The sequence below is a fragment of the Belonocnema kinseyi genome, chromosome 3, assembly GCF_010883055.1.
Source record: "Belonocnema kinseyi isolate 2016_QV_RU_SX_M_011 chromosome 3, B_treatae_v1, whole genome shotgun sequence".
NCBI lineage: Eukaryota > Metazoa > Arthropoda > Insecta > Hymenoptera > Cynipidae > Belonocnema > Belonocnema kinseyi.
Window position 1 is genome coordinate 52,533,969 of NC_046659.1, and position 21,098 is coordinate 52,555,066.

At 36.1% G+C, this 21,098-nt stretch overlaps 1 protein-coding gene across 1 annotated transcript in view; it reads right to left on the minus strand.

Moving 5' to 3' along the window:
• Positions 1–21,098, minus strand: part of LOC117169242 (helicase sen1-like) — a 90,992-nt gene that overhangs the window by 38,969 nt on the left and 30,925 nt on the right. Inside the window, exons 6-8 of the mRNA XM_033355512.1 lie at positions 14,184–15,184; positions 12,970–13,133; positions 12,641–12,867 (exon numbers count right to left, since the gene is read on the minus strand). Of these exons, the coding sequence (XP_033211403.1) occupies positions 12,641–12,867; positions 12,970–13,133; positions 14,184–15,184 (1,392 nt within the window). The remainder of the gene's footprint in view (positions 1–12,640; positions 12,868–12,969; positions 13,134–14,183; positions 15,185–21,098) is intronic.

Below are 21,098 nucleotides of genomic sequence, written 5' to 3' on the forward strand. Positions count from 1 at the left end.
CTCTTTCTTTGTTGCCGGCTTGTTCTAGCTGTGGTAGAGTAGGCGTTCCGCTTACATAGCCTCTTTTACGGAGTAGTTCAGCATGGTTTCGCAGACGTTGCTCCGAAAAGTGCGATAGCTCCGGGTGTTTCTCGCACCACAGAGCATGCAGCCGTACCATGTAACCCCGTTCACGGGACACACTCGCATCGTAGCACTCTAGCAAAGTCGTAATTCAGTTGCTCCGTCCACCCAAAGGTCGCGAGATCCCGCCGATCCATCGCATTGAATCCATTTTCATTGGCTCCCCCAGCTCTAGATTGGTCGGCATTGTTGGCCGACCCATTGTCGGGAGCCCTGCGCGCTCTGTTGTTTTGAACCGCACTTACTACAACTATGTCTGGTGTTGTCATTGTTGTTCTCACGAGAAGCTAGGGAAAGGGGTTCGTTCATCCTTGTAGAGCCCCGCATGCAAGGATAAGGCTGCGAACTCTGAGAGGTCGCCCGGTATCCCAGAGTCACCGTTCTAGACACCTCACCCAGGTGCCATTCAGCTTTCGGCACGGTTTTCACCCCTCCGTTTGGGGGTTAATTCCTTCGGGACCACCCCTGGACAATTGTCCGCGACTGCCTATTTATTTTTGTAACCATATTCAGCAGAAACCCTTGGTACAGGGGCCCTCTATCCGCAACCCGAGGACGCGTTCGGTGGCTTTGTCATAGGCCCTTCGGTTTGATTCTAGAGGAATCAAAACCGATCCGAATATCCCGGTACCGGAATCATTCACACTTGCGGGAAAAATGCAGAAAGCGGTCGTCCTTGGGTCGTTCCGTGTCCTCAGGGTACACGGGACTTTTGCCGGATCGTCGTATTGATTCCGTTACAGACTGTAACCACATATCTCATGGTTATGAGACGTGGTTATTACTGAAATTTTACCGCGATTTCGCTGGGATCGGGTGCAGTTTTTCAGGTTAGCATGCGCTCTCGGCGAAATCCTGCGGTTGTCCTTATGACAAACATTTAATTATATATATATTTTTTTTTTTTGTTTGATAATAGGGAAATCTTTTTTAAATTTAAAATTCCAAAACTTATAGAAGACATGAAGCTTTCGTTTTTAAGTTATATCAGTCTAAAGAATTTTCATTTAGAATTCCCGTATTGTTTTGAGACAAAATTGATTAATTTGGAACTGATTTTATTTTAAAATGTACACAGAATTCAAAACCAAAAAGCTTTAACTTAAAAATTAACAATTCAGAATTAAGACTTAAGAATTAAATTCTTAAAATTAAGGTTCAATATTATACAATTTTTTTAAATGTCTGATAATAATTTTATAATTTGATGTTGCATGATATTAAAAGGTTACAAATTGCACATTTAAAACTTATCGTATTAAATCTTCAAAAATAGTGGTGTAGTCGAGGCCTGACGGGAACTAGGGTAATTATTTGAAAAGCTTGGCGGCGCCAGGCCACTTTCTTGTCGCAAGGAAAGTTGTTTTGATCAGCATTAAAATAACCACTTACACAGTATTGACCAATTTCATATGAAATCGGGCAGTCTGAATCTGGTGATGTCACAAAATATGACACGTAATTTTTATTTTTGGTCAAAAAATTTTTTTTACAAATTTAGGGCTACATAAATATTCAGGTGAATTATGTAAAAATTCAAGTTTTTTTCAAAAAATGTTGTATCTTGGGAAACAATTAACGTAATTTTAGTTTCTTTGCAAGAACTCTTAGGGATAAATAAACTATGTTAAAATCAACAAAGAAAATTTTAAAAAGTTAAAAATTGCCAAAATGGCGCACATTTTTCGAAAAAACTAAAAAGTCAATTTTCTCAACAAGGGCACCTTCCATTTTTTTTTAGAATTATTGTAATATTATGAAGATATCCTGTGTTTCATTTTCGCTAAGCTATTCTTTCTGTAAAAAAACTTATTTTTTTACAGTCTGTTCAACAAAGAAGGAATCGCGATTATTCGTAAACCATAAAAGATATTTAATTTGTCTTTTTGTGTTAAATTAAAGGTGACTGAAAGGGCTACGGCGAAATTACTTTCGACAAGAGATACGGCGTATTCAATAGGAAGTGACCTCCATATTTCTCTAATATAACGAGAGAGCTGATTCGCTGTTTTGAAAACATTTTGGGCTGTAAAGTCTAAATAATTTAAAATATATAATAATTTCATATTTAAATTGTAGTCGAAAATTAAATCCCTAATAATGACGTAATTTTAAGTCACACATGTTTAAACGCAGCAGATATTTATTAAATATCTTTTATGATTTACGAATAATAGCGATTCCTTTTTTTTGAGGGGCTGTAAATTAACTTTTTTTTAAATATAATGTATAGGCAATTGTTGTAGATATAAAAACAATTGAATGCACTACTAGAACAAACTAAATTATGGAAAGATAGAATATACTATTTAGTGACATTTCATCTTTAAAAATATCTGGAGTGAAAAAAATCGTATTGAATAATTAGTGTTCGACATCGTTTTTCTAAGTTGTGTTTTATTCGTTTAGATAAAATGGCCAATGTTTTTAAATTAATTTATTCGAGTATGTGAAAAATATCCTGACTTCGAAACTATTCACCTTCTTTCCCAGAAAGAAGAATCAATTGAAGAGACAGTGATTGTAAGAATTGGTACCGCCGAATTATTGTTAAGTTTCGCGTATGTTCAAACAGGCAATTACGCCTTGTCGAAATCCATCGAATATCAAAGAAAGGTCCTGAAAAACTATGTTTGCAAAAAAAGGAAAGAGCCAAGACATGCATTTACACAATCCACGACCAATAAGCTTTTAAAAGTTTATAATTTATCATTGCCAAAATAAAAATGCTCTATTTGCGACGAATGGGTATCTAATTTTTAAAAAGCTTTGAAAACTGTACAAATGCACAAGAAAATATCAGTTTGCTGATGCTGGTGCCAAGAGAATATAAGAAGCAAGATTTACTTTTAACGTGTCCTGAAGTAAAAAGCATTAGAATATTAATTAAGTTATCACGTACGTTCTACCAGACAAAGCCCAAATAATAAGGATGTAATTTCAATTAAGGAAAATGATGAATGAAATAACAAAGTAAAAAGATATTTAACGCGAAGTATTAGCGAAATAATTAACCTTTTCCAGAAAAAAAATCCGAAAGTAAGGATTAGAAAAACAAAATTTTATTCTGCGACCAAAATGGATTAAAATTGAACCCTTAAAAGAGGATGTCTGAATTTATTGCGTCAATTTTTAATCTGTAGGACTTTTAGAGAAAACTGGTGAAGAGGATATTGTTTTCACGATTTGGAACTAAGGTGACTTAGAAAAGAGAATAACTTCTATTGACAGTTTTGTGAAAGAGTTAGCAACCTGGATAGAAAAAGCGAATGTTCATATATAAGATAAGAGTAATAAGAGTAATTCAAATCATTTAACAATTCAGAAGAACTTTGCTGAGAATTGGAAGAGTTAATGGTAAAAGATGCATTTCGAACTAATCATTGGACAAATGATCCGATATAGATATTTACTGCTGTTTGCTATCGTGGTGCAGAAACTAAAAGTACTGCAGTAGTTTCCGATGATAAGATGTATGATTCTGCACATGCTTTATTGGCAATGGATCGCATTGTGCAAAATATGGAATATTCGAATCCTGAGAAATTACAAAAAAAAAACAGATGCAGTTGCAGCTCCCTTTAAAAATCCCTATCAGAATCACGCACTGAGTAAATCATCTTGCAAGAAGGTGTGGACCTTTTCAGCAACTGGCCATGGGACAGAATCCTGTGAAGGCGCAATACAGGTCAAATTGCATTTTTCTGGTTTAAAATCTTATATAACGAGAAAGAATAGAGATAACTTAACACATTTAAAAAAAATAAAGTTCATGTTACGTGGATTAAAAGAAAATATGTAAGAAAGCCTACATTGCTGAATCTAAAAGGGAGTTCATGATTATGATACAAAAATTTTTTGAATTGTAAATGTAATGCAGATTAAGAAAAAAGTTACTAGGATACCATCAAACCCTAAATTAGGTGTTGAAATAAGGCGCAAGTGGACAAAAAACAGAAAATTCGCTGAAAAACATTGTAAAGGGTTTTTGGTGGGTGGTAAAAATGATTCTAATAACCATTTCTTGAAAATCCTTAACTGTATGGATTCGTCACTTGACACTAACAGTCAAATATATATATATATATATACTAATTAGATTGTCAATTGTTTACCTTTAAACTAGAAAGAACGCGTACGCCAATTATTTTTCTGAGAGAGTAAGTTTCTTAATGCGAGTATTATTTATTTTTTAGTGTAATTTCAAGCAGATTATTTATAATTCTCCAGTAAGTATGACTTCACTATTTTTAAGAAATGAACGCATTCCACCTTCAAATAAGTAGTGTCGAGAAAATATACGTCCTTTGGACTTTGAAATTTTAATCGTTGATCCGTAAGGGCAACCGAGCTGACACCTCTGCGGGGGCCCCTATGGAACATCCAACTCTCAAAAAAGTTTCATGTGTGAATGAAACCCTAGTTAGAAGAGATATAAGAAGGACCCAAGTGGGGAACCTTACATGACGACTTTGTGTGGATCTTCACTTGGGGTGATTGCTAGAGAAATTGATAAGCAACCTGGGTCGCAGCATTGTTGCGGAACGAACGTGTTATTTAAATAAATATCACGAGAACTCTGGATCAACCCAAACATTTTATATCCCTTCCTCACATTACTCCCTTCCCCACCGAGTGAGTCACGCCTACCCCGAAAGGAAAATGGCTTAATGGTAGCATCCAATTTTTGACAGAAATGCATTGCTTGTAAGTCTGAACTCATGAAACCTTAAAATTTGTGGTGTAAAAAAATATTCATCCTTTGGCCTTCGAAATTTGAATCATTGATCCGTGAGGGCAACCGGGCTGGGTCCCCTGCGGGGTTCCCTATGGAACATCCATATTGTGAGAATTCGAATTTCAAAAAAGTGTCATCCAATTTTGACAGAAATGCATTGTTTGAAAGTCTAAACTCATGAAACCTTAAAATTTGTGGAGTTGAAAAAATATTCACCCTTTGGACTTCGAAATTTGAATCGCTTATCCGTTAGGGCAACCGAGATGGGCCCTCGACGGGGGCCCTCATCCTAAGAGGTCTCAGCGGGGCTTTTCCACACGGGACGCTATGAAAACATATTTATGGCAATGGATCATGGATTAGATTTTGTTTCGCAATTTCTTAATTGCAATAAATCATGATTGTGTGATTTTCCCAAGTAGTGAATTTATTCGGTTAATTTTATAATATATTATGGCACGCAAAATAGTATCAGGAGACATCACTCCCAGACAGGCTTCGGAAAATTTGGACGCATAGATTCGGATTTTGTTAGTTTGCATCGTTCTTAGCGCCTCTTGCAAAAAAGGTATTGAAATAGAAGTTTTACAAATAGTATTATTTCTAAATAAAATCGTTCCAAATTGTATAATTTCAGGCTAAATTTCGAAAATTAAACAATTTTATTAGAAATTGTTTGAAATTATATCATTTCTAATTAAGAACTTACAAAATGAAACAATTTTATATCAAATTGAAGAAACACTTATTTCAAGAACTCAAGCACCGTAGCGAAAAAAAACGAAAAGGACCACAAAGAAAGTATCGTTTCAATGTAAACTTTTCTAACGTTTCTTTCCGAACGCTTTCTCTTTCCGAAGGTTACGGATGCCTTTCCGAACTTTTGTTGCACTGTCCCACAGCGTTTATTTCGTTCTGAACCTTTCCGATTTCTTCCCGACTAAATTTTACAATGTCCCAATAGCTTAGTCCGAATTTGTGCCTATATCCCACTGTATACATGTATATACATTTATTAAAAACAATAATAAACGATTACATATAATTTACTTATTAATTTATGAAAACTAAATAAAATTTTAACGAATTGAAAATTATTTGAATTAAATAAATGATAAATTTAATGGAATATGAAAAATATATATATGGTTCAATTACGAAAAAAAATATTTTTCAACTAAAATGATGGATCATCAAGTAAACAAAGCAAAAAAAGAATGTTTAACATAGTAGTTCCACTTTCAACTACAAGTTGTTGTATGTTCAATGAAAAAGGATGAACCAGATTAATTTTTAATCAGTTGTGATTTTTAACTAAAAAGATGCAAATTCCACCTGAAAATATCATTTTTAATCTCCAAAAACGTATTTTCAATAAAACAGTTTAATTTTCCACCAAAAAGATTCACTTTATAACGAAATTGCTGAATTTTCAGCAAATTAATAAAACTAACTTCAATTTTTTAATTGTTTGTGGCGTGTTCCACTGTTATTTATTCTCTATTTAAAATAAACGGTCATATAAAGATTTTTCCAAAAACACCTAAAAATGAAAAAATTTCATAACTATTTTAATAAAGCCTTTTCTTACTTCTACACTTCAAATATTGGATTTGCTTGACTATCAGTTTTCATTACTGTATCTCCTTTTTTCATCAAATTTCCTTTTTTTTATTGTACAGAAATGTACAAGCTGTTTATGAAATATAATTTGCCCTAAGCTAGACTTGTAGAAGCATCACTTGGCTTCAATTCTATATTGACACTGAAAAAATCAGATTTCAGAGCCTTAGACACTTGAAGTCAGCAAGCATTGTCCAACTTTCAGAAGAGAACATTTGTCAATAAGCAGGTAAAAATTGCAAAATGTAAAAAATAATTAATTTTGCAATTAGTGATTTGAGAATACGATATTTGGAATTTAATATTTTCTGAATTCCTGGCTTATTTAATGTGTTTGAAAACTGTTTCTATAAGTTTAATATAAAGAACATATTTGTGGCTTAAAATCTACAACTTTCTAGAGTGTCAACTTTTTTCGAAAATCGTTTTTTTTTTGCAGTTTCAAGTACTGTAGGTTAATGCCTGTCGATAATTGAGGTAACGGATGCAACAATTTGACAAGCGCTCGAAACCGCGCAAAAGTATTGTCCACCCGGGAAAATCTATCGATAAAAAAAGGGGCCGAAACGTAAAACAAAATAAACCTTCGTCTTCAGGTTGACGTAGCCGAAACATTTTTCCCATGAAACTTTTTCAATTAATTATTATTACTCAAGATAAACAATGAAAACTTTTTTTAAATTCCCATCACTTCTAGCAGTGGGACGGTTATCGAAAAAATGTTAGTTGAAATAACTTATAGCGAGAAAGTTGTTCACTAGGCTTTGAGAAAGCTTTTCTGAAAATTTGAAGAAAATCGGTCGAAAACTGTGGAAATGGCAGCGAGTTGAAGTCAACACACGCTGCCGCTGCAATGCTCCATTTATTGGCCTTTGTTCCCGAGCCACAAAGCAGCAACGGTTAAGAACAACAAAATGCAGCAGCAGCAGCAGACTTCAACTCGCCGCCATTTCCACAATTTTCTTTAAATTTGCAGAAAAACTCTCTCAAAGTCTAATGAACAACTTTCTCACTATAAGTTATTTCAAATAACATTTTTTCGATGATTGCGCCGCTGCTCGAAGTTGACAAAACGTGGTTTTCGTTCGGAATCAATTTGTTATTAAACGAAAATAAACATTTTAGTTTTTTTTTTAAAAAGTGTGTTGCTTATAGTCATCGCTTATATATTCAGAATATACCATAAAAATTTGTTGTTGCATCCGTCATCTCAATTGTTAGAAATATTCAGACAATAACATTTCATTTTGCCAAAAAACGTGGTTAAAATTGAAGTGGTTGTTCAGAAATGATAACGCGAACTGTGCAAAGCCCATTGAGTTCTTTCTTCCTCGCACTCAGGCACTTTTAATAAACCTTCAAACACTTTGAAAGTTATTTGTAGAGTTTTAATCAATTAAAAAATCGACTTGTTTTTCCATGGTCTTAATCAGGAGTGATGAGGATTTAACTTACGTTTTCTATTTCGCGTGATTTTTACATTCTCGGTAGAGAAGGTATTAGATTTGTGTAAAATTTGACCCCCCCCCCCCCAGTTTTTGTCAAATATCCACGTTTTGAGACCCTCTGAATCCGAAAAACAGGTATTTACGAATATGTCTGTATATCTGTATGTATGTATGTCTTTGAACACGATAACTTTTGAAAAAATTATTCAATTAGATAGCCCTTTGGTACACTCGTTTAATTTCCTAAACTAAAGGTCAGGTTCGTTAGCCAGCCATTTTGGATAAAAATTCAAAAAGTGGGCACATTCTGAATATTGTTGAGACCACTTTTATCAAAAGTCAAGCATTCTCTGTACGTTTACTCATAGTATTCAAAAAGTCGAACAATTTATACTCGTGACTTTTTTCAAAAAATCAAAAATTACCAGAGTTATAGCATTTACAAAATTACAAAAAAAAAAAACAAGAAAATGAACATTCTATGCCAAGTAACGCACAATATGAAAAAAAGTGAAGAGAAGAAGAATATTGCTTTTTAAATGCCCTACAAGATTATCATGACAAGTTTTTGAATTTTCTTGATAAATCCAAAACTAAATTTTGACAGCATAAAAAATAATGGAAAATCCAAAAGTTACATTTTTTCATGCAACATTTTCACAGTATTTTAAGTATTCTCAAATATAATAATGCATGTTCCAAAGACACACACACACACAAACACACACACACACATAAGTATATATAATTAAAAATTTGTCATAAGGACAACCGCAGGATTTCGCCGGAAACGGGTGCTAATCTGAAAAATTACACCCGCTCCCAGCGAAATCGCGGTAAAATTTCAGCCACAACCACGTCTTACGACCGTGAGATAGGTGGTTACAGTCTGTAATGAAATCAATACGACGATCCGGCAAAAGTTTCGTGCACCCTGAGAACACGGAGCGACCCAAGGACAACCGCCTTCTGCATTTTTCCCGCAAGTGTTCTAGCATATTGTTGACACGCAGGGATGCTCTTTAGGCTATTAGCAAGTGAAAGCTTGGCACCTCCAAGAGCGCCGATGATAAGGACGATTAGTTTAACAGAATATTCCGGGTACAATCGTTGAAACTCCCTTATAAGGTCTTTACAGCTCTCTTTCTTTTCATTCGCCTTGGCTACGATGTTTTTGTCAGCTGGTGTCGACGGTATGTTAAGGTGAAAATGACACCGTCTTAGCATGCCAAAATGAAACTGTCCGTACCAGACTTCAATCCAAGCGATTTAAGGAAAGCTAGCGTTATCTCACACGACATTGACTGATCCTCCACATTTCTGTGAAAGATACCGTGCATCCTCTTATTGAGGAGCTGTTCACGAAAGTTTTTCTCTTTTGCTTTCTTAAACCGGGCTTTCAGGAGTGAGTACTCGAGATAGATAAGATTTGATGCATTTTGCTCACCCCTAATACTGAAGTTGAGTCCGAGTGTTTCAGCAGCCTCCTCCGCTGCTTTGTACAGAAACGCTCCTTTGCCCACTACTTCGTGATTCCTGACCATTTTAAGAAGAGGGTCTCTTCCATTTGCGACTCTATGTGCTGTACCCAGAATAATCCCGTTGTGAAGACATTCAAGACTCAATATTCCGCGACCACCTTGACGGCGTGAGATGTACAGTCGCGGAACAGAAGATTTAAGATGCATGCTTTTGTTTATGTGCATAACCTTTCTTGTCCCGACATCAGGGGATCTGAGCTCGTTCTTCGTCCATGGAACAACTCCAAATCCAAATGAATAGAGTACTACCGGGACGGCAAGCATGTTCGTTGCAGATACTTTGTCCCTCGCCGATAGTTCGAAAGGCCCAATCGAGATGGGTCAGAGAGAAACAGTTGATTTTCTCTGACACACCTCTCCCTCCGCTCCAGACTTCTCTTAGCGTCAGATAGTATCCGTATTCTGTCAAAAATATGCTGCCTGTTGGTCAGCAGCTTTGACTTATTAAGTGTGTGATAACGGGTCCGTAGTTCCCGCGCGAACTTTCGAACCTTGGAGGTAAACTTCCTGCCAGATGCGATGTAGTCAATCACACATGAATGCGGGATGCGTACTGCCTTGTCCAACCTATCTTTATGGCAAGTTGATGCATTCGTCTTTTGGTCTTATAATCAACCCTTGGTTTTGTTTTACGGTACGAATAGGCCAAAGCTCTCGCTGAATTATACACACAATAACTGATAGCGCAGAGTTCGGGTTCTTCGGAAAAATGTCCACGAAGCTCGTCATCCATTTCCGCCAGATCTTTAGGCTTGAGAGAAACCTTGGTGTTGATGTTTCTCCGGGCCATAAAGCATCGCTCTTCCTCTATTGGATGCCTGCCCGCGTATGGTCTTAGTGTCGCCTCTCTTTCTTTGTTGCAGGATTGTTCTAGCTGTGGTAGAGTAGGCGTTCCGCTTCCATAGCCCCTTTTTTGGAATAGTTCGGCATGATTTCGCAGACGTTTTTGCGAAAAGTGCGATAGCTCCGGGTGTTTCTTGCACCACGCAGCATGCAGCCGTGCCATGTAATCCCGTTCAGGGGCCACACTCGCATTGTAGCACTCTCACAAGGCGTGATTCTGTTGCTCCGTCCACCTAAAAGTCCCGAGATTCCGCCAATCCATCGCATTGAATCCATTCTCATTGGCTCCCCCAGCTTTAGAGTGGTCGGCATTGTTGGCCGGCCCATTGTCGGGAGCCCTGCGTGTTCTGTTGTCTTGAACCGCAATTACTACAACTATGTTTGGTATTGTCATTGTTGTTCTCACGAGAAGCTAGGGAAAGGGGTTCGTCCATCCGTGTAGAGCTCCGCATGCAGGGATAAGGCTGCGTACGCTGAGATGTCGCCCGGTATCCCAGAATCACCGTTCTAGACACCTCACCCAGGTGCCATTCAGCTTTCGGGACGGTTTTCACACCTCCGATTGGGGGTTAATTCCTTCGGGACCACCCCTGGACAATTGCCCGCGACTGCCTATTTATTTTTGTAACCATATTCAGCAGAAACCCTTGGTACAGGGACCATCTATCCGTGACCCGAAGACGCGTTTGGTGGCTTTGTCATAGGCCCCTCGGTTTGATCCTTGAGGAGTGATCGGAAAACTTTTTGCCCACTTTTCAGGTAAGAGCAGGTTTGACCTAAGAAATTTTTTTCGCCTGCCGCGCTTTTTTCATCGATGCTACGTTTTTCCTGAGATGGGTTGTTTTTCCTCGGCAGGGCTTCATTGTCAGAAGGAATACTCAAAGTGAAAAAAAAGTTACAAATGAATTTTGCTTTAAATTCTCATATTAGCGATTTATAAGTCTGGGATTCGAAATCTGTGACTTTTTTCGATTAAATACATCTGAACTTATACTTGGGAAGTTAAAAATCAATGATTTGATGGAATATAATGAGAACTCAATTTTAAAACAAAAGGGTTATAATGCATTGATTTTTAGTATTTCAAGACGCTTTTTAGATTCCCTTTGATCGCAAGAAATCAAAGATTTTGAATTTCTAGGTTTCAGAAAGCTAATTTTTTGTTTCGAATTTTAATCCCTTTAACGCCAACTGCTCAACAAAGGAAGCAGCTGTGGCAGCCTGGAGCTTTTTGGCGGCAGCACGTACTGCCACGAGATTTTGAGTCGACCCGCCGTGGCAGCTATGGCTGCCGCGCGGCAGTAGTTTGCCGATCACTGTCCTAGAGGAATCAAAACCGAACCGAATTATATCATTATACATAATTTAGAAGTTTAAAAACGGTAAGGCTGCTTAGTAGACCGTATGTGTAAAATTTCAATAAAACGTTTAATAACAACATTTTTTTTAAGGAATGCGCATTTTTTTAACGGGACAATGAAACTTCATCTGTTTTAATACCAACGCAAGTTACGAATTATAATAATATACATTTATGGGACTCATATAAAATTTCAGGGATAAACTCGAGTACGAAGCACGAGATACGTGATGAGAATATTTTCGTTAAAGCCGAAGGAGCTTAAACAAAAGCGAATTCACAATCAGCAAATTACTGTTGTCGATATTTTCACTTTTAGTTTTAAGGAGTATGCAGAAAAATCGAGCGCGAGATGAACATATTATCGAGAGCGAAGCGCGAGAACCAACAGTCGCGCACCCTGGCGCGCTCAAATTTGCGAGCACAGTGCACATTTTTTTCTATGCTAAAAGATGATTTTGACACACTTTTGATGTTGTTCATCGATTTAAAACATGAAAATTTCATTTTTCCTCCACTCTACTCTGAAAATTAAAAAAAATTTATATTATCAAATCTTGAAAATATATCCCATGGTGATCAGTACTTCTTATAAAAACTTTTAGATTACAAAAATTTTATTCTCAAATAGCACATTGCAAAATAAATTTATTTTTAATTTCGTAATTTTTGGTCTGTTAATGAGCTAAGGATACCAACTAGAAAGACTCAGTTTTAAGAGGGATGATCATCGATTTGGTCAAAGAGGAAGCTTCACGCCCCAGCCTCACATATATAACCTAAGCTTTGTAAATCCTTGTTTTTTTATATAAAAGCAATAAATGAATTACAGAAATTTTCGATAAATTTAAAGATATTTTTGGTAAGTTTCAGGTAGTTTTCAAGAATTAAACTTCATTATTTTTTTTTCGCGATCCGAACTGGGCCCTGATTTTTTCACAATTTCATTGATTCTTAACTTTACCTTTCTGCAAGCTCAAATATTGATGAAATAAAACGTAAGCAAAGAGAATTGTGGGAGTTTCGACTTGTGGTATCCTCATTTCTAGCTGCAGCAGATCTCCAAGTTTAGGAAATTTATAGGCTGGTGTTTTGCTGGTGATTTTAATCTGGAATTTCAACATGTCTGCAAACTCTTCATTTATAAATTCTTTTTTAACTGATCCTAGCACAATTTCACAATCTGCAAATCTGTTATAGAATATTGTAATGGATTCATTTTGACACCATCAACCTAATTATTTAAACATTTTATATCATGAAAGGTTTTACAGATATGCATTTTGCACTTACGATAAACTTCTCTTCACATTCACGTAAGCATTTTTGATAGAATGAAAAATTTCCAGCATGACAAGTGGTAGAAATACGCTGCAATAATTTTCGTAGCTTTCATATGATTTTGAAACTGGTTTAAATTCTTCTTCTTTCAGGCTAAATGGATTAGAATACCAACCCTGCAAGGAAAAATTAAAATGTATTCTACCTTCTGACCATCAGGGATTAAAGCCTATATTTTTTTCAAAAATAACTTTTCCCAATAATAGAGGACATAGTTTGTAAAAATAGGGGACTCAAGTGAGCAGTGACGTATGTTTACGTATTTTATCATTTTTGTCTACAAATTTTCTGATTGTTGAAATAATTCAGAATTCGGACCGATTGTAAAGCCTTATTATAAGCAATGTCTCATTTTGCCTTTTTCAATTATTTGGTAATTTAATTATTTCTAACAAGCTGTATTTCGTCTGCTTTGTCCCCCACCGATGGGCAAAACCGACCGCGGTTTCTTATGAAAATCAAAACGTCTAAAGATGGGAAAATATTATGGTTTACTTCCGTGGTATTTTATGTACGGGAAAAATTACCTTTGTAGATATCCAGAAACCGTACCAATACAAGACACCTGCATACCGACTGGATTGAGAATCATAATATTTAATAGTTTCTTCCACGTAAGGGATCGTCCATATATTACGTAACACTTTTTTCTTTTGTTTATATCGTTGTGTCTTTCTCAACTTCACATCAATTTCATGCTCGTCTTTATTCAAACAAAAGAAAAACGCGTTACGTAATTTATGGACGATCCCTAACCCACACGATAAGTGGCTATTTTACGTTACCGATCATTTATCGACGAAACTTATGAGATGCGTATCACCTAAGCACTTGTAAACTATTATTTTCGTCGGGCTTGCCCCCCTGGTCAGACCTCAAATATCTATGATATTTAATATATATTTTGAACTTGAATTACTTCTAATTATTATAATTACATAATGTGATATTGTTTTATTTGTTACAACGTCAATTTTTAAGATTTTAGTAAGTAACAATATCTCTATAATAAAATAATATTATTTAATGCAACGTATAGTTAAAATTGTTAAATAATCGCGATGTCATAAGCAGTCATCGTTGTCCCATCGATCGGCGCTGCCTCTCCTTACCCTACATTATACTGTACAAGATACTTGTAAATTTATAAATATCATGAAACATACCGCAAATGTTTGAGGATCCCACGAAACGATTTTTTGGTATAGTGCTTGACACTTCGGCATTTCTCGTTGTTCAATGCCAATTTCTAGTTGGAATTGTTTAATGTTCCTCTCTTTACATTCATAGCCGACCGTTTTGCATTTTGTTGAATTTGGAGGTGGATTGTTTTGTGACGTTTGAGTTTCAATCCTCATGCTTAGAGGTGAAAGTTTAGCGTTTTGCATGCCTTCATGTTTCTTTTCTACATCGCCAACAATCGTTGATTTAAAATTTGAATAAGTTTCTCCATCCATATTTTTTGAAATCTTTATTTTCTTCTCCTTCATTTCCTCTATATTTTCCATATTCTCTCTTCTCTTTTCATCCCTTTTACCATCTTTTCTCTTTTTCTCTTTCTTCCTTTTCTTCTTTTCTTTATTCTTCTTTTTCTTATCTTTTTTCAGCACCTCCACTATTTCTATATCCGTCTCAGATTCTACGATGTGAGTTTGTTCAAATATATCATATTTAGTTTCTAATTTACATTCCGTGATACCCAATATTTCACAATTAGTTTCATGACTATTTAGTTCGGCAAGATCTCCATTTTTAAAAGAAGAAAAATTATTATCATCACATAAATCTATCATTATGACCTCATTTTTAATAGAAGAAGCGGTCATTTTTTTAACAGAAGGAGTAGTCGTAAATGGCGAGACAGTAGCTGAGGTGGTCAATTGTGAGACAGAAGGGATGATCAATTGTGGGATTGTAGAACTGATTCCTACATTTTTCTCAACTTCTGTTTTCATTGCATTCTCCTGCTGCATCGTCGGTTCCATAGCAATATTAATTTCGTGAGGATTGGTAGGACATTGATTTACGTATATATTTGGTAAAACGCCTTCAGTTCCCGTGATACAGAGTTCAATGTTCATTTTGATGCAAGGCTGATTTAGATTTCCTTCGGACGTAACTATAGACGGCGTTATGTGTGTACGTTTATCTGCTCCCAATTTCTCCACTGTGAATTAAATAAAGACTCAGTTTTAATTGTTTCTTTACTTATTTTAGATTCAATGGAACACTAATATTGAATATACTGCTGGAGCTAAAAAATAAAATTTTTTCATCACTTAAAATAATAGTAGATTGAGCAACAAGCGGAGACGGAGAGATTCGTAGTGGAAGGGAAGACAGAATCAGACCATCAGCCATTAGAGTTGTGGACAGAGGGGGCCGGGGCGAAAAGCAGGGTGGGGAAGTAACGATGGAAAGAGAGTGAGCTGGACAAGGAAGGCCATAAAGAAATATCAGGAGTAGTTAGGCAAGATACGTTTTGAAGAGGAGTCGGTGAAATAGATATGGGAGTATTTACAAGAGAAAGTGAAAGGTTGAGTGCAAAAGAAGATATTTAGAAAGAAGAAGGGAATGTTGAGTCCGTCGTGTGATAGGAAATGTAAAAAGCTAAAAGAAAGGTGAAGAAGTACAAAAAGTGGAAAAAGGGAACTACGAAAAGGGAGTACATAGAAATGAGGAATGGGTTTTGATTGATGTATAAAAAAAACAGGAAAAGGAGAAATATCTGGAAGAGGAGTTGGCAAGTGTTAAGACAGAGACGTACGTGTGAAAGAAAATAAATAGGTTTAGCAAGCGTAGAGTGGGGATAAGCAAAAGGAAAAGGAAGCAAAATAAGGAAAAGGAGAAATATCTGGAACAGGAGTTGGCAAGTGTTAAGACAGAGACGTACGTGTGAAAGAAAATAAATAGGTTTAGCAAGCGTAGAGTGGGGATAAGCAATTTAAGAAGGTCAAAGACAGCAGCGCTGGAAGGGGTAGAGAATGAAGCGTGACTCTATAGTGCACAATAGTTTAGGAAGAGGCTGAAAGAGGTAGTGAAGAAATTATGAAGGGGTGAGAGAGTCCCAGGAGCGTAGAGAGAGGGGTTAATAGCAGCCCCCTGCATCGAAGTTAGTTCACTAGTACGATCAAGTGAAGCGTGGAGGCCAGACGGCGCTGGGAGTCTTTCTAGCCTATATTTATATGGCAAGCATAGGAATGATTAGTGACAAATTAATTTGTCACTAATCATTAATTGATAAATTTTAAATGAGAAAGCTTATATTTTTTAAATGACTAAGGTTTTCGAATTGAAAACATTAAATTTTTAACGTGAAAATGTGGAAATTCCTCAATTTTGAACCGAGTTCGAATCGATCTTTTTTTTAAAATAAATTATTGTTTCCTTTTAATACTTAAAGCACAGATTTATTTTAAAAAATTATTTAATTAAATATGCAAATATTCAAGACTGCATATTAAAATTCTTTAAATTAAAATTTAAAACTTAAAATAGAACATTTTTAAAGTAGAAGATTTTCGGATTACACATTATAAACTGAATGATGTCATGATTGAAAAAGATTAAAGTCAATTGGTGATTTAAAAAACTGTTGAAATTCAACTTGGAGAGAACTTTTTTTCTCTAAACATTTGTAAAATTCACGGTCAAAAAATAAATTCACTGTCATTTCCCGGTTTTTCAGATTTCCCGGGCCAGCGGCTACCCTGAATAATAAATATGGAACATTTCACCTAAAACTCAAACAATATCTTCATTAAAAAATATCTGGCGTAGAAAAAAAAATTATATAAACACTGTATTTTATAAAACTCTTCCGTAGAAGTATGAAAAACCAATCAAACACAGTAGTTTAATAAACAATATTGAACATTTTATATTTAATTGAAACTATACTTTTATTTTTTTAAATTCTTTCGTGTAAATATAAAAAATTTAATAAAAACTGTATGTATTTTTATGAGAAATATGGAACATGTTATCTTAAAGTGAAACGATGTCTTTATTTTTTAAATTCTTTCATAAAAAGATTAATTCGTTTATTCCAATAAATCATCTGTTATTGTAGCAGGGCTACTGTTGCTAATGAATTACTAATTTATACAAACATCTGACATTGTTATGTCTTATTATTTTTTATAAAATAAATTTCTTGTTTCACCATGCTTTTTTGAAGCTTATTTTTTACAAAACTAGTTTATATAAATTTGATACACGTATTTGGAAATCAATAATAAAATTTAGTATAATTATAAGTTTAATTTTGTTTCTTGAGTTGAAAAATACTTTAAATTTACTAGTTTTGCCTATTCCTGCCATGTAAAAACAGGCTGAAAAGTCTCCCAGCGCGATCTGCGCCGCAAGCTTCACTTAGTCCACTGGCGACCTAACGCTAACTTACAGTCGTTGCAGGGGACTGGTTAATAGTGCCACTGTATAAGAAAGGGAATAGGGATAGGCAGGGAAATTTTACAGGAATTAAGCTAATAGATACAGCCTACAAAGTACACCCCTTGCTGTTAGCAAAGAGGGTGAGGAAGGATTTCGAGAGGAAAGGAATATTGCTCGAAATGCAGGCAGGCTTTAGGTCGGGTAGGAGCACAATCGATTATATCTACGTTCTGCAGCACATGGTGGATAGAGAATTAGCGAAGAACAGATCAAAAGTGATCGCGTTATTTGTGGATCTCGAAGGCGCGTTTCCTTGGGTGGATATGGATGGTTGTAACAGACGATGAAGGAGACTGGAGTGGAAAGAGGCCTGCTTGAGTGTTCAAGGGAGGTATATGAAAAGGCGAAAGATAGGGTGACAGGGGAAGGAATTTTTTAGAGTTTCGAGATGGATAAGGGAATAGGGACAAAAAGCCTAACGCTTTTTGAGATTTTAATCGCGGATATGGAAAGTAAACGAGCGGCCAGACTGGTAGCAGGAGTTGGGGAAGGATGGTTAGGATATGATCACTCGCATATACAGATGACAGTGCTACCAGCAAAGGGCAAGGAGGCCTTAAAGGGGATAATGTAGAGACTGAGAAGATATCTGGATAAGAATACGTTAGAACTGAAATTGGAAAGGTCCAAGTTTATGGTGTTCAAGAAAGGAGGTGGAAGGGATAAGGGAACTTAGTGAAAGTATAAGGGAAAGGAGGTGAAGAAGGTGAAAGAGTTTGTGTACTTGATTTTCCTGTTTCGGAGGAATGGGGCAGGGAAGAAATTGTTTGCAGATGATTTTGGAAGGAGAATGAAATTGTTCGAGTCGCTAGTGATGAGTGTCTTACTTTATGATGTGGAGGCGTGGAGTTGGAAGGAAAATGAGGTTGTAAATAGGATATAGATGAAGGGTGGAAATTCAAAAGTGTATACGAGCCATTTTTTCAAAAATCACGCTTTGGTAAGTCGAGGCCTATTGGAAATTCAAAACTATATAAGAGCCAATGGAACCTTATGGAAGTTCCATGTTTTAACAGAAACTTCCGAAGTTCTATGGTGTGTACGTTTTATACAATACTCATAAGTGTGATAAAATATTTTCTGAGACTGGCGCCAACAGGAGTTTCGTGTACTACTCGACATGAAAGCATTTGCCTCAGTATCACATGTTGTTGATAGTCAAGGTGAGGATCGCTTCTAAAGATTATACTCTCGTTAAACCTTTTAAACTTAAAAATGATACAATTATCTTGTATATCTGAATAGTGTATTCTTTTCCGAATATTTTAATACCAAAATTATTGTTTTAGTCGCCGAAATATCGCAATACTATGGTCAATGGTATGCTCGAAAATCGTGAACGCCGTTGATGGACATTAATTTTATTAAATTTTTTTCCATAATGCATCATGCCCTAAATAATAAAACACACCAAGCTCTCGCTTTCAGTCACCCCGTTTTCAGCCTTCCTAGAACTGCTGACTCCTGCAGTTTCTCAGGGGCGCAGAGCGAGAACGGTTGCGACAGCCGTATTGGAAGGGCCGCAAAGCGAGAGTACTGAGTCAGGTATGTTTTGCAATAGCATGCATTCCAATTTGAAGCTGTTCAAGCGGCCCTGACTGTTTCCTACACTGGACTGAAAGCCAGAATTTGGTGTTTGAATAAATCGAAAACTCGTTTTTTTTTCCTTTAAATTTGTTACGAGTCCCCGTGGAATAAGAATAATTACTTTTATTTTTATTAACTCGTAACTCGAGCATCCTGTGACACAAGTGCTATCGAGCAACACGTGAAACTCAAGGAACAAAATGTTGAGTGGGTAAGTAAAGGACTAATCTTTACTATGTTTACATAGATATAAACCAATCATGTTTAGAATAATAAGACAGGAAATAGGAAACAAAGGGAAGGAACAGACAGAACAGAAGGACAAAAGGAATGCACGTGAAAGTGATGGGACTCATACATGTGGTTTGCACGCTGCAACGAATGCATACATGTATAATATATATACAAGTAAGCATTTCAACGCAACTGCACGGTGCGATCGCCCTATCCCCTCCTCCTGTAGACTCTTCTCTGGTATATAACGACCATGTCAAAACATGACTTCAACCCGTTATCTGGACGCATTAAATTTTCTTAAAATGATCAACACTAAGACTATCCTTGAAATTCTAGTTAAGTATAAATAGGAATTGATTATATGTCAAAATGAACTTAAATTATTTCTCTAAGCGAACATTAATTTTTGAAAGGTAATTTTCAACCACTGCACTTAGTAACAAGTCTCGATGTTGGAGAAAAATTCGTAGTCGACAAATTCCGAATTAATCAGTTTTCTGTTCCGGCGGTCTTGCCGTCCATCAAATATGAGAATCCCTTTGTCAACCAAAATACCCAACTCTTATGGGCAGTACAAACTGACGAGCCAGGATGAGTGCCACCAATTAATTTCAGTCCCTCATTCTTTCATGTCTTGACAAGAAGTTTGAAGGAAAAGCACTTCGCTGCTTTTCCCTTGCCCGTCTGTTTTTTGGCCCCGTGTATCAAGTGTTTCTTCTCTTAGCATACGACGGTTTTACCTTAGTGTAACGGTGACAGAATTTAACTTAATACGAGACGGACATATACATAAAAAAAAAGAATATTTGCCGATAAGTAACAGGATTTATTCCTCTAATAAAGCTTAAAGTGGCGCTTGATCAAGGATAGTAAACGGCATCGGGAGTATAAAGGAGCAAGTTGCCATTTCAAGACAATTTTTGGGAAACAGAAGTGGTTAAGAAAAAAGGAAAATTTAAAGTGACGGAAAGACCAACGGACGAAGGTGCGAAAAGTGAACCGTTTAGGCATACAGACGGTGAAGGCAGAAAAGGGTGAACTACGAGTAAAAGGTATATGTTTTAGTTTTTCCTTTCCTCTCCATTAAGATATCTTAATCCAGGGTTTATGAGCCTTTCCCATTTCTAATTAAAAGGGATAGAGGTGGTAGAAATAAGTAGAAGTTACAAAGTTTGTAAGGAAAAAGAGACGTGTATCTTGAATGAAAAAAGAAAATAATAAATCTCAAAAGGTAATTGTACTTGTTCTCATAAAACTGTTGTTCGTATTTTTTTGAAACCCATTTCCAACGTTGGTTAGCGAACAGCAAGCATGGCATCTTCAGTCAGAAGAGAGTTAAGCAGCGATCTCACAATAATAAAAAAAAAAAACATTAAAAAAGTCTTCGTACATAATGAGAATTAGCAATTTGAACCTCCGTGCCACTTAAAATAAAATAAGAACAATGTCAAAAACATTCATTTTCCCTTGAGTCAGTCGGAACAAATTTCTATTCATTTTAGTACATGCGTTTCAAAGTTCCATGTCGAGCGCCCGATGTAAAAATTATATGATCAGGAGGGAGGCGGGGAGAACGATTTTAGGGATTATAACGGGAAGTCGAGTGTGTAAATATGCGTAAATTTTGGAAGAGGAGGAAAGTCAGCTGGTTAGAGTGTTGGTGGGAGAAGGAGAACAGGGGGAGGGGGCGATGGATGGAAGGGAATGGTATTTAAGCACAAATAGACTATAGATGGATGAAGGGAGAAGGATGCACGAGGAAGGAAGAAAGGAAGGTATATGAAGATGGTTAAGCAGAGAAG